At 57.1% G+C, this 11826-nt stretch overlaps 1 protein-coding gene across 23 annotated transcripts in view; it reads right to left on the bottom strand.

The window, feature by feature from the left end:
- The window catches only part of SRCIN1 (SRC kinase signaling inhibitor 1), a 67692-nt gene continuing 55866 nt past the window's right edge, over positions 1 to 11826 (bottom strand). For 14 of the 23 annotated variants that reach the window (XM_049702695.1, XM_049702694.1, XM_049702685.1 and 11 more), the window contains one exon: positions 9746 to 11315. In XM_049702695.1, coding sequence (XP_049558652.1) covers positions 10230 to 11315 — 1086 coding nt within the window. In that variant the 3' untranslated portion in view covers positions 9746 to 10229. Of the gene's footprint in view, positions 3396 to 7239; positions 9531 to 9737; positions 11316 to 11826 lie in introns of those variants that run through there. The other 9 variants (XM_033410752.2, XM_033410755.2, XM_033410753.2 and 6 more) reach the window with 2 other exon arrangements.

The following is an 11826-nucleotide window of genomic DNA, read 5'->3' as shown; positions in this document are numbered from 1 at the left end:
TTCAGGAGAGGAAAAAGAAACAAGTTTTATTTAAGCCCCAAACACTCGGCTAGAAAAACCAAAAAGGAAAGAGAGCAGGAAAGTGGGAGAAGAAAAGGGACATTAAAAAAGAGAGACAGAGAAAACACAGCAACCCTTTTCCATTTAGAAATTGTCAAGTTACACTGACAGAGGTCACAGAATATCCACAGAAGCCATCACTGCGACACCAACACGGGCCCTACAGGGTGGACAGGGCGGGGTGCGGAGCCGGGCTCGCCCTGGGGGTCCCACCTGGGACCCCGCTCAGAGCCTCGGGCCTGAGGCTCCTGGGGAAACAGCATATTGTGGAAGGGGCGGGAGAGAAACCCCCCATGCGAGTAACACAGCACAGTGGGCAGGGGCTGGGGAGACCAGCTACAGGGGTCCCCCCAGACGTCTTGGTTTTCTCTTGGTCAAGCACACACTGATGGACAGAGCAGCGAGGCGCATGCAGCTGGGGGGGGGCCTTGACGTGCTGGGGGCTTTGGGAGGGCCCAGGGGCTGGAGGCTTGGGAGGGGAGCCGGAGCGAGTGGAGCAAGGCCAAGGACCGTACACACAGGCGCTCCCACACGCGGGGTCTGCACGCATGTGCACGTGCATGCGCAGCTCACACACCCCTCCACGTACACCCTTCTGTCCACACACACACAGGTCACACATTACACGTGCTCTCACATGCCAAGGTCCTCCACATCAATGTGCAGGTGGGCACATGCCAATGCCCAGGCCAGTTACATGCACCGCTGTGTGCCCGCCTCCCTGCACACGTGTGGGAGGTCATGCCTGTGCACGCTCATGCTTCCTTCCCTCCGCACACTGGTGAATGGACTTGTGCCAGTGGACACACACACACACACACACACACACACACACACACACACACAGGCTGCGCATAACTCCTCCTGTAAATATGCAGGCACCAAAATGAAAGATGCAAATTCCACTGGGCTCCACGTGAGTGGGTGGGGTGGGGCACAGGACTCCCTCCATTTGCTCCCTTGTGGATGGACACGCCCTTCTCCCCCCCCTCCAAGAGACATTCAACTCAGGACAATGACGGTGGGGCAAACGTTCAGGGCACAGGGTTGAGGGTGGGAGGTGCGGCAAGGGAAAAGTAGCAAGCAGAGAGTAATGGAGTGGAGGGAGGAGGGGGCACCACTCCCCCCCTCCCTCCCAAGTCAGGGTGTCTCTGTACAGCCGAATCAAACCAAACCGTCTCACTGGACCACAGAAGCCAGGCCAATGTACCCACCCTCTAGCCCCCTCCCCTGCCAAAACAGCGGCCAGGGAGAGAGTGCCGTGGTTTTCTTTTTTTTTTCTTTTTTAAATATTTATATATATTTATATTACGTATATTATATATATATATAATATGTAAATATATTTTTAAAACAATATAAAATGTTAAGACACTTCACTTAAATGTAAAGAGTTGCCTGCAATTAAAAGTAATTGCATCATTTATGAGGTCCTTTTTTTTTTTTTTTTCTATTTTCCAGGGTATTTTTTTTTCAGGACGGATTTTTTTTTTAACCTCTTCTTTTGTTATTTTTCAAAAAGGCTTGCTTGCCTTTGTACAAAAATGATCCAAAGCTAGAAAACAAGGATGAGCCAACAAAAACAACAACAGAAAAAGAAAGAAATGAAGGAACACAACCCAATTCCCCCTCCCGCCCCAACCCTCAACAGCTCCCCCTGGCTCTCCCCAAACGCCAGGCTCCAAGGTCTAGGAGGTTCTGCCCCTGCGATGGCTCCTTCTTTCTGTGCTTACTCGGGGAGACTAATCCCAACGCCCCCCACCCCCTGTGCTTACCCCACTTTGTGCTCCAAATAGGAATCCTGCTCCCTGGGGACCCCACTCCATCTTCCCCCTCCTCCCCCATCCACATACTCTCCCTGCTGGCCCCTCACTGTGCCCTGGGGGGAGCGGGGCTAAGAACCAAAACTGGTCTCTCCAGCTCCTTCTCAGGACCCCACTAAAAGAAAGCCTCACTGCCCACAGCCTCTGCAAAGCTGGCGCCCACAGGTTCGGGGGTGCTGGCTGGCTGGTCAGGCTTCAGGGACCCTCGAGGATCTCACCAGGGGTCCCCAGCCCTACCCTGAAAACCCTCAAATCTCAAAGAGGATGGTTGAAGGTCAAGTCACCCCACCTGTGGGGTCAGAGCTGTCCTCACTGCCCCCCATGAAACCCCTCTCTATTCCCCCCACTTCCCTCACAACCAGACCCTCCCCACCCTCCAGGCCTCAAAATCTAATTTGCTATAGGCCCTTCATTCTTGCCCACCCCACCCCCGTTAAATAAGTTAATGTCAGTTAAAGTGCTAAATTAGGAAACTAAAAGTACCAAATACCCCTCCTCGGGGCTGCCCTCTCCCAGGGCAGTGTCCCCAGTGTCAGGCTGTCTGCTCAACCCACCATCCATAACCAGCAGTCCAAAGGTGCCCCCTCCTCCGATCAGCGCCAGCCAGGCAGCTCCTCACCACAGGAAGGTAGTCCCGGGAAGCCAGCTCCTCTCCAAGGACACGCAGATTCCACGGGCTCACACCACCCTGAGGCCCCTCCACCTCTGGCCTCCCTCTCCAGCCCCTCTGTCTCGACTCCAGGCCCACCCAGGCATGAGTGGACGGGAGCAGAGAAGCAGCGGCGTTGGGTCACATCCCGAGGTTGGACAGGTGCGGCACCTCCAGGGCCAAAGTCTCCCGACGTCCCATTTTCCAGCCTGATTTTGGGATTGGTCCAATGTCCAGGTTTTCTTCCAGGAAGGCTTCCGAGGAAGGGGAGAGGGGGTGTCTGGCTGCTCCAAGTCTCCACGCGTAGCGTTTGTTTGGAGTGCTCTTGGGAGGAGTGTGTGGGAGACGAGGAGGTGGGGCAGGGGGGTAGGAACTTCAGGATGGACTTGGGAGGGAAAGTGGGGAAAGAGAAAAGGAGGCATGATGACAGGAAGTGTGCCATTCTGGAACAGGAAATCAAGGGAAGGTGTCACGTTTTGGTTTTTAGTTTTACTGGTTTGCTTTTTCTTTCTTTCTTTTTTTTTTTTTTTTAAAAAAAAGATAATTAAAAGTGAATCATTAAAAAAACCAAAAACACCAACAGGGGATGGGCAGAGAGAGCTGAGGACAGGCCACCTTCAGGGGATCTAGAGAATGGTGTCAGGGTGGGGTGGAGATGAAGGGAAGCCGAGGAGAGAAATGGCAGGGATAAGGGAGGGGGCAGGCGGGGGTGGGGGGTAAGGGAGTTTCTAGAAGGAGATGGAAGAATTCCTCGCCCCAAAGGAAGTCAATACGGGGATGGAGGTTCTGGAAGCCGAGGGCTTTTCTGAGACTGGGCTTGAGGTCTCACTCGACCCGCTCAACTCTTTAGACGGTTTAGTGGCCTGGAACAAAAACAGAGGTCATGGGTCAGAGAGAGGAAGGGGAACCTTTGTGCTGGCCCCCAGTTACAGTTTGTTGGTTTTTTTTTTTGCGGTATGCGGGCCTCTCACTGCTGTGGCCTCTCCCGTTGCGGAGCACAGGCTCTGGACGCGCAGGCCCAGCGGCCATGGCTCACGGGCCCAGCCGCTCCGCGGCATGTGGGATCTTCCCGGACCGGGGCACGAACCCATGTCCCCTGCATCGGCAGGCGGACTCTCAACCACTGCACCACCAGGGAAGCCCCAGTTACAGTTTTAAAAAATGAAAAATCTCCACAAATCCAAGAGAAAATTAACTGCAAACAGTAGAAATCAGAGGAGGATCTGGAGAGAGTGACTGGTCCCCTGAGACAGGGGAGGAGCGGGGTGGGGGGCACAGCAGGGGCAGAAAGGGGGCGCGGGGTTGGAACAGAGGGCCTGGGGTGGGAGGGTAGGCCCACGGTTACTGATAGGAAAGAGAGAAGGCGGGAGAGAGAGACCAGAGAAGCACAAGGGAGGGCAGCCCAGGGCCAGGACAGGCACCAGGAGCAGAGCGGGTGGGGAGCAGGGAGAGGGCAGGAGAAGGGAGGAAGAGGGGAAACGTTAGCTGCCAAAGGGGAGGCGGGAGGGGCGCAGCCCAGGCTGGGAGGGGGGCCCAGCCAGCCGGCAGCCCAGTCAGGGCCCCTTCCAGCCTCAGCAGGTCTCACAGGGGCAACTGAGGAATGAGCTTGTCCTCCTGGGGGGCGCTTCTTTAAAGACCCTCCCCCCGCCGCCTCCTGCCCCACAAGTGTTCCTCCAGCTCTGAGCTGTGCCTTGTGGGTAATGGGAGGTCACCCCCTCGTGACGTGTCCGGCACTCACAGGTCACCTCTGACAGAAACGGCCGTGCCCCCTCCTCACCTCCAGCAGACCCCTTGCATTTACACTGGTCCTGGAGGAGATGGCCTGTCACAAATGCAGACTCCAGGGCCCCACCCCAGGGTCCATCTCTAGCAGGAGCTCAGGAATCTGCATTTTAGCCAGGCGCCCCACGTGATCCTGCTGCACAGAACTCTGAGATCCCTCGATTAGGGCAACATGGACCAGGTTTTCTCTCTGTAGTTGTATCCACTGTCCCTCCTGGCCTTACTTAGCTACCGACCCATCCTGATGAAAAAAGACAAGGCATGAGGACTAGAGGCAGACTGCTGTGGCGCACTGACAGAGACCTCCTGCGGGCCAGGTCTGGGCACGGTCACGCCCTTTCTCCCCGACCTACATTACCACCCAGCTGCTGGGCAGCCTCTAACAGACGCTTCGCAGGGGAAACCCAGACGGTGCCTCCCGCAGCCTGGAAGGGAACCAAGGAGACCGTATGTACCTGACTGGCCGACAGTGAACCCGCCCTTGAGGTTGCTGGTCACATTTCTTCTTCCACACGTGCACAGCAATCCCTCCCCCTGTTGTTCTTAATTATGCCCAGAGAAACAGAGCTTTGTCACCTTTGTGACAGGCAGAAACCTCATAGATGGTCAGCTTTAGCCGGGGGAGACTGGAACCGTTAGCCACACCCAAAGGGCTGAACCCCACACCCCTCCTCTTCCTGTGGGCCAGAGTCTAGCCCCCTCTCTGCGCCCCGAGCCTACTGACCTGTCCCTCTGGGCTACGAGGCATAGATTTCCACACAAGCGTAGGTCATCTTGATGCTGCCAACCCTGTTGGCGCCTCCTCCAGGGCCACTCCCAGGGCCACCTCCTCCTGCCCACACGCCCTTCTTCCTAGCTGTTTGCCTGAATCAGGCACTGGGCTGGCAGAAGAGGTGGGGCTTCCCCCAGCCCAAGGGGAATGCGTCCCGATAAAACCTATGGCAGTTCAAGCCGTTCCCTTCTCCTAGCTAGTGACTGATCTAGAGACAGGCAATGAGGAGAGAGGGGAGGTCAGCTGGGGGCCTCTGGGGAAGGTTCTCCTTCTCCTACGATGATCTGTGTGCCTAGGAGCCCTGGAATGAAGGCAGGTGTGTTCGGGTGGGGTGGGATGATGGACCACCTGAACAGAACTATGGAAGGAGCCCAGGTCTTGATGTCCTTGAGCTGCTGAATTCCCCAACCCTGGAACCTCCCTGCTTCTTGTTTCGTTAGCTAATACCTTTCCTTGTCATTTAAGCCATTTTGGAGTTTCTGTTATGTGCAGCTAAAACCGCTTAGACTGCTATATGTGAGGCCCACCATTGTTCCCCTAACGTTCTTGTCAACAGTGTTCCCGTCACGAGTGCCGTCTCCCCAAGGGTTGGCGGCACCCACGAAGTTATGCTTCCCAGCAAAGCAGTAGAATCCAGCGTTAGGACAAGCAGAATTTGTAACTGGCAGACCTGGGTTTAAGTCCCAGCTCTGCCACTTCCTAACCGTGTGACCTTAGGCAGGTATCTCTCTGGGTCTTCATGTCGTTACTCGCAAAGCAGGGATAACAGCACCTGCAGCACCAGAATCACGTGAGACGATGCACACAGAGCACGAGGCCCAGTGCCTGCACTCAGGATGCAGGCAATAAATGGTAGCTATTATTATTATTATTATTATATCATTAGTATATTAACATTTCAAGTCTGCATTGTCTAGTTCCATCGGGATTGGGCCTGATCAGTGGCAAATTCATTCATTCATTCATTCATCCATTCGTTCACCTAACCAACAAATATTTATTGAGTGCCTGTGTGTGCCAAGTACTGTTCTAGGTGCTGTAGGGATGTAGCAGTGACAAAGGGATTAAGGCACAGATTTTTAAAGATATAAAGTTGTTACGAGGATTAAATAAGATGCTTAAAATTGGTACAGAAGAGGGGTGCTATTTTCTGTTTGCCTCTCCATCCCCAGCTCTGATTTCTGCCCTGCTCTGCACCCTGGCTGGCTGAACCCGCCATGCCGTGGCCGGCTGGCTTGGCTGGGTTTGCCCACTGGGGATTATGACAGGGCGGAACAAGAGAGGGTAAAGTTTCTTCCTTACTCCCTCCCCACGTGGTGCCACGTCGCTGGCATGCTGTGCCCTCCAGAACTATAGCACCTACTGTCCAGATCTCGCAGGGCTCCCTACACCCTAGGTCCCCAGACCCCTCTCCCCAGGGAGGTCCAGCTTCCTGCTCTCACTGGTCCCTGGGTGCCTCAGCGTCTCTTGCTGGTCCCCTCATTACAGTCTCTTCACTGGAACCAATGGAGGAGATATGCTAGGTGTCCAACAGTTGCTTAGCCCTAGTAGAAGAGGGGGTGTCCACAGTTTCATGCCCGCACCAAGCCCTCGATCCTTGTCGCCTGGGAATCTGGCTCTCATCCCACCCCTGAATCTTGAGCACATCCAAGAGCTTTTCCTCAATCATTTCCTCTGATTTCTCTGCGGTATCAGGCACAGCTGCACCACCTCTCGGAACTTTCTCCACTCCTCCCCCCCGACTTCTCTGTCTGGTCCTGCCACTTCTATTCCCCTCCCCCTCATCATTGTCAAGGCCGCTTCGAGCTCCTAGTGTCAGAACCACGAGATGAAGGAGAGGCCTCTGTCCAGCCCTTGGCCCTGACAAAGGTACAGTGCAGCCAAGCATGGTGGCGACTCCTTCCCTTTGGAGAGCGCTCTGTGGCTTTCGAAGTTCTTTCCCACACACGGTATTATATTACATGAACTCAGAAGCCGGCCTCTGGGTTCTTGCCCTCATTGTACAGATGAGGAAAGAGCCTGCAGAAGGCAGAGGACTTTGACCAGGGTCACAGACTGAGCTGGGATGGAACGGCGCCCTGGCCTCAGGATGGAGGGCCAGGTGATATGAGTGACTGGAGCAAATGGACGGGCTGGGGTGGGGGGGCAGGCAAGGAGAACTGGGCTGAGGGAGCCGAGGTTGGTCATGAAGAGCCAGGGCGGCCAGTGAGGGAGTTTTGATTTTCTTACCCAGCCAGGGCTGGAGGGCACAGGTGGTAAGCTAGGGGAGTGATAAAATCAGATCCGCATTTTACAAACCACCCTCCCCACCCCGCAGGTCTGGGAAGATAGGTTAGGGGTCACAGAAGTTGCAGGGAAACTTTAGAAGGGCATGCACTGGGGTACCGAGGCACAGGATAATTTTTTCCCCTGCTGCTTTATAACATTTCTTTACTTTAAAACATTTCTGCAAAGAACGTGTAATACTTCATTAGAGAGAAGATGCTTTTTTAAAGAAAGGTTTCTAGAAAAGTGAAAGTGAGATACAGCCACACCAGTCATGTGGGAAGAGAGAAGCACCATGTAGCTGGGGAAGGTGAGGGAGGCGGGGAGCTCAGGGGACCCCTCAGCATAGGTGGATGCCCGGGGCCGGTGACTTTCCCAACTGGCGAGCAGCGAGCAACAGGGGCAGGCTTGAGCTCAGAACAGAGACCTGGGCAGGGACAGATGGCACCTGGTGCCCAAGGAGAGGAACACGTGGTGTGAGCAGCAAAGAGGCTGTGGAAGAAGATGGACGCAGGGGAGTGAAGAGGTGGGCAGAGGGGAGGTGCCCAGGAGGGTCAGTGAGGACCGACAAGGGAGGAGAGGATGCCAAGGAGTGGAGGGTCCCACGGCCCCCCAATGCACGTGGGGGGGCAGCGTATGTGCCCAACATGCTGCAGAGAGGTGGGTAGAGCACGGTGCAAAGAGGCCACTTGGAGGCCACTGGAGACCTAGCCAAGCCCAGGGGTGAGGCTGGAAGGAAGCAGGAGGAGGGGGTGGGTTGAGGGATGAATGGAGGAGAGGGCATGGAGGCGATGGAGGTGACTGGAGGGGCAGGAGAGAGGGCAATAGGCAGAGGAGCTGGGTACCGGGGGAGTTGGGAGTCAGGGTGAGAGGTGGGGAGCACAATTCCAGAGGAGGGAGGCGCCCGCTGAAGAGGCAGAAGCAACTCTGTGCGGGGGTGGGGGCCTGGGTGTCAGTCCGGATTTGAACCCTGCTCCAGCACTTGCCGGCCCTGTGACCTCGGGTAAAGCCTCAGTTTCCCCATCTGTCAAATGGGGATAACAAGGCCCATCCTCAGAGTAGTGAGTGTGCAATGAATTAATGTGTGTGTCCGGCACAAGTGAATACCCCGGGAATGTCGGCGGCCATTCTAGACACCGCAGAGAGACCAGCCTGGACAGGATGAGGGGAACGCATCCTTGGTAGTGGCAGGAAAGAGAGCTGGGGGTGGGATTGGCAGGATGTGTCTGGGGACCCACGAGGAAGACGGTTGGCCAGCAGGGAGCGTCTCCACTGGACGTCCACTGAGGGGCGTCTCCGCTGGACTCCCCCGAGGACCAGCAGGCAGGCCTGTGTGCCCAGCGCTGGGCAGAGCCATGTGGTGGGAAGGGCTTTGGGATCCCTGGGTCCCAGTCCTGGCTTTGATGCCACCTTGCTGTGGGCCTGTGGGAAGTCCCTTTCCTTCTCTGAGCTGTCCCCTCATCTGTAAAGGAGGTGGCTAGACTTGCCCATCTCTCACCTCCTGCCTCTGAGCCTAGAACCTTCTTCAAGTCACAGCATCTGGACATTTCATGACCCCCACTCCCAGCCAGCACTCAGAATGGACCTGGCATACAGGAACTGCTCGGAAATATTTACTGAACCAGATGAGCGCACTAAAGGTCTCTCTAAACATCCAGGCCTCAGGACCATTTGCATCTTCCGACCGGGCCACAGGTGAGCCACAGGGCAGAAACACCCATGGGTGAGGCTGTCAACTCTGTATACTGTCCCAGGCCCACTGATTAAATCTGAAAGAGGGTGCAGCGCCTCCACCACTATTACGGCACCCAACGGGGGGCCGAAGTACTTCTCCCTTTCCTCCCCCTCCCCATTAACCACACTGCAACCCAAACACGAGACTGAAAAACAGATGCAAAACTGGTTTCTCCCTTAGTTGGGAAGTGGCCTAAGAGGGAGGCTGAGATGAGAGTGGGGACCCCAAAGAGCAGGTGGGACTTGAAAGCAGAGGGAAGGAAGCAGAGGAGGGGAGTGGAGTGGCAGGAAGACAGGCATAAAGGCCCCCTCCACACCCCGGGGTCACCAGCCTTAGCAGGGTCTTGTCCAGGAGCGGCTGAGGAGACAGCCCTCTCTGGTCCTGTGTGAGGGGCCTTCTGAGAGAGGAGCCGTCTGGCTGAGAACCAGATCCTGAGCCCTGGGACTGGAGAGAGGAAGGAGAAGATGGCTTAAGGGACCGGTGGGGCAGTCCTGGCGGGGAGGACCTCTCTGGGCAGCCGGCAGGAAGGTGGTCACAGGAATACTGGCGGGAGATGGCCAGTACACAGCAAGAGCACACAGCACTGCCAGTGGGGAGGGGGAGGGCGTCTGGATGGGGGCCAGGCCCCGCCCCCGTGGTACCCAGGCTTACCTGCTGCTGGGCCTGGATCCTCATGTACTCGGCCCTCTGCTTGCCATGCTTGCCTTTGTCGGGGCTGCCTGCCTGGCCCTGGGCCGCCTTCAGCCGAGAGGTGCCCAGAGTCACCACCTTCATGGGTGGCACACTGCCACCGCCACTCTGCAGGAAGAGGAACAGGGTCAGGACTGGAGGTGAGGTCACACAGGCAGCCCAGGCACAGTGGGCCCTCTGAGACCTGGAGAGCTCTCCCTGGCTCCACACCCCGCCACCCCAGGAATCAGGCCCACTCTCAGGCCAGGTTTAAGGCCTCCCTGCAGGAGAGGGGATGGGGCCCCCGGCTAGGTTCCCAGCAGCTCCTGGGTGAGAACCCTGGTGGCTTCCTTGAGTAGCCCGGGGGCAGCTGGTGCCCTTCTGGGGGAGCCATTTTGAAGGTGAAGGTCCCTGGCATCACCACCACCACTCCTGGCCCGAGAGAACGTGCCTGAGATCTGGGGGGAGGGGTCTTTATAATGGCAGACAAAGTAGGACTGGCAGCCCCAGGCCCACATCTTCCTCTGAATGGGAGGATGGGGGCGAAGTCTCCCTAGAGATGGACAAGTCCAGCCCCCTTGAACCACCCCAGGGACCAGGCCTGCCCAGAAGGGCGGCGCAGGCAGAGAAACAGCAGAGACAGAGAGAGTCAGACAGGAGAGGAGGAGGGGAGTGTGGGGATGCAGAAGGGGGAAAGAACTTTATTTGTCGGTTTACAGATACAGAGCAGAGGGAGAGGCCCTGGTCCCCACCACGGCTGGTTGGGCTGATCCCTGGGCAGGCCAGCTTCCCAGCCTGCCAGGGGCTCTGCCTGCAAACCCAGCCTGGCACCGGGCTCCCAGGAGGGGGGCGGGGCTGAGAGAAGGCCAGTGGGAGGAGGGGGCTGGCGTGGTGCTCCTGCAGCCTCCCACTCCCTCCAGCTCTGAAGACTGGAGCAGGAAGGTAAGAGGAGAGGACGGGGCAGGAGGCAGCCACCTGGGGACCAGGGGGCGGGGGTGGGGGGCTGCCAGGGGATCCCACGGCAGGGGCCGTGCCCATCTGGCTCAGGGTGGCTTCCAGCTCCCGGAGCGTCTCCTCCAGGCTGTCCATCCGCTGGGTGGTGGCACCGTGCCCCGTGCAGCCCAGGCCAGCAGCACGCTGACCCCTGCAGTCCCTGCTGCAGGGTTGGGCGTCGTGTCCAGAGTCCTTGAGGGTCTCCTCTGGGTAGGTCTCGGCAGCGGAGGGCTCCTGGGTCCTGTCTGGGGCAGGTCCCCGAGAACAGGGGACCCCAGCTCCTCCCTTTTCTGGGCTGTAGCTCCCTGTCCCCAGTCTCTTCAGAGCCGGCCCTTCCTTCTCCAGCATCGAGCTGTTCCCGGGCTGGGAAACCTCAGCCATTAGCCCTGGCGGGGACCGTGGATTACCCCAGCCCCTCCCGCTGCCAGCCAGGGTCCGGGGTCGTGGGGTAGGGGTTGTCCTGAGGCCGGGTTCCTCAAGCCTGGCCTCTGGTGGAGAAGGAGGTTTGGGGGCACACTCTGTCAAGATGATCCGGGGGACACAGAAGGGCCTGCGGCCTGCGGCAGCCTGCGGAGAGAGGAAAGATGAGGGAGAGTGTGGTCCCTGCAACCGAAGCACCCTGAGCTGGGATGGGGGGTCGCATGTGGGTGAGCCCAGCCCCTTCCTTTCACAGATAGGGAAACCGAGGCAGGGGAGGGTCCTGACTGAGTTTACCCAGCAAGTTAGAGGCAAAGTTGGGACTAGAACTCAGGCCTTTTTCCACCACAGCCTACGGTCTCCCACTTTCTGGCAAAGATGCCAGTTTACCTAGAAGCACAGACACATGTTTACATCTCATCACCCATGTTAAACTCTGAGAGCAGCTCTCATGGTTACTGCCAGGAGTTTACCCATCTGTGCGATGGAGTAACAATAACGTGAGGCTGGTGGAGGATGAAGTGAGCACAAGTGGGCATGTGCTTGGAACAAGGCCTGGCACGGTGTAAGTGCTCGATAGATATCAGCTATTTGTTGACTCGAACTGAATGTCCAAGACCCGCAGCCCCGTGTGGGTGGAGACCAGGTGTTGGCCTCTGGC

This window comes from Orcinus orca, chromosome 19 (assembly GCF_937001465.1).
Source record: "Orcinus orca chromosome 19, mOrcOrc1.1, whole genome shotgun sequence".
NCBI classification, from domain to species: domain Eukaryota; kingdom Metazoa; phylum Chordata; class Mammalia; order Artiodactyla; family Delphinidae; genus Orcinus; species Orcinus orca.
Note: the sequence above shows the minus strand (reverse complement) of the source record. Positions and strands in the feature narration are given on the sequence as shown.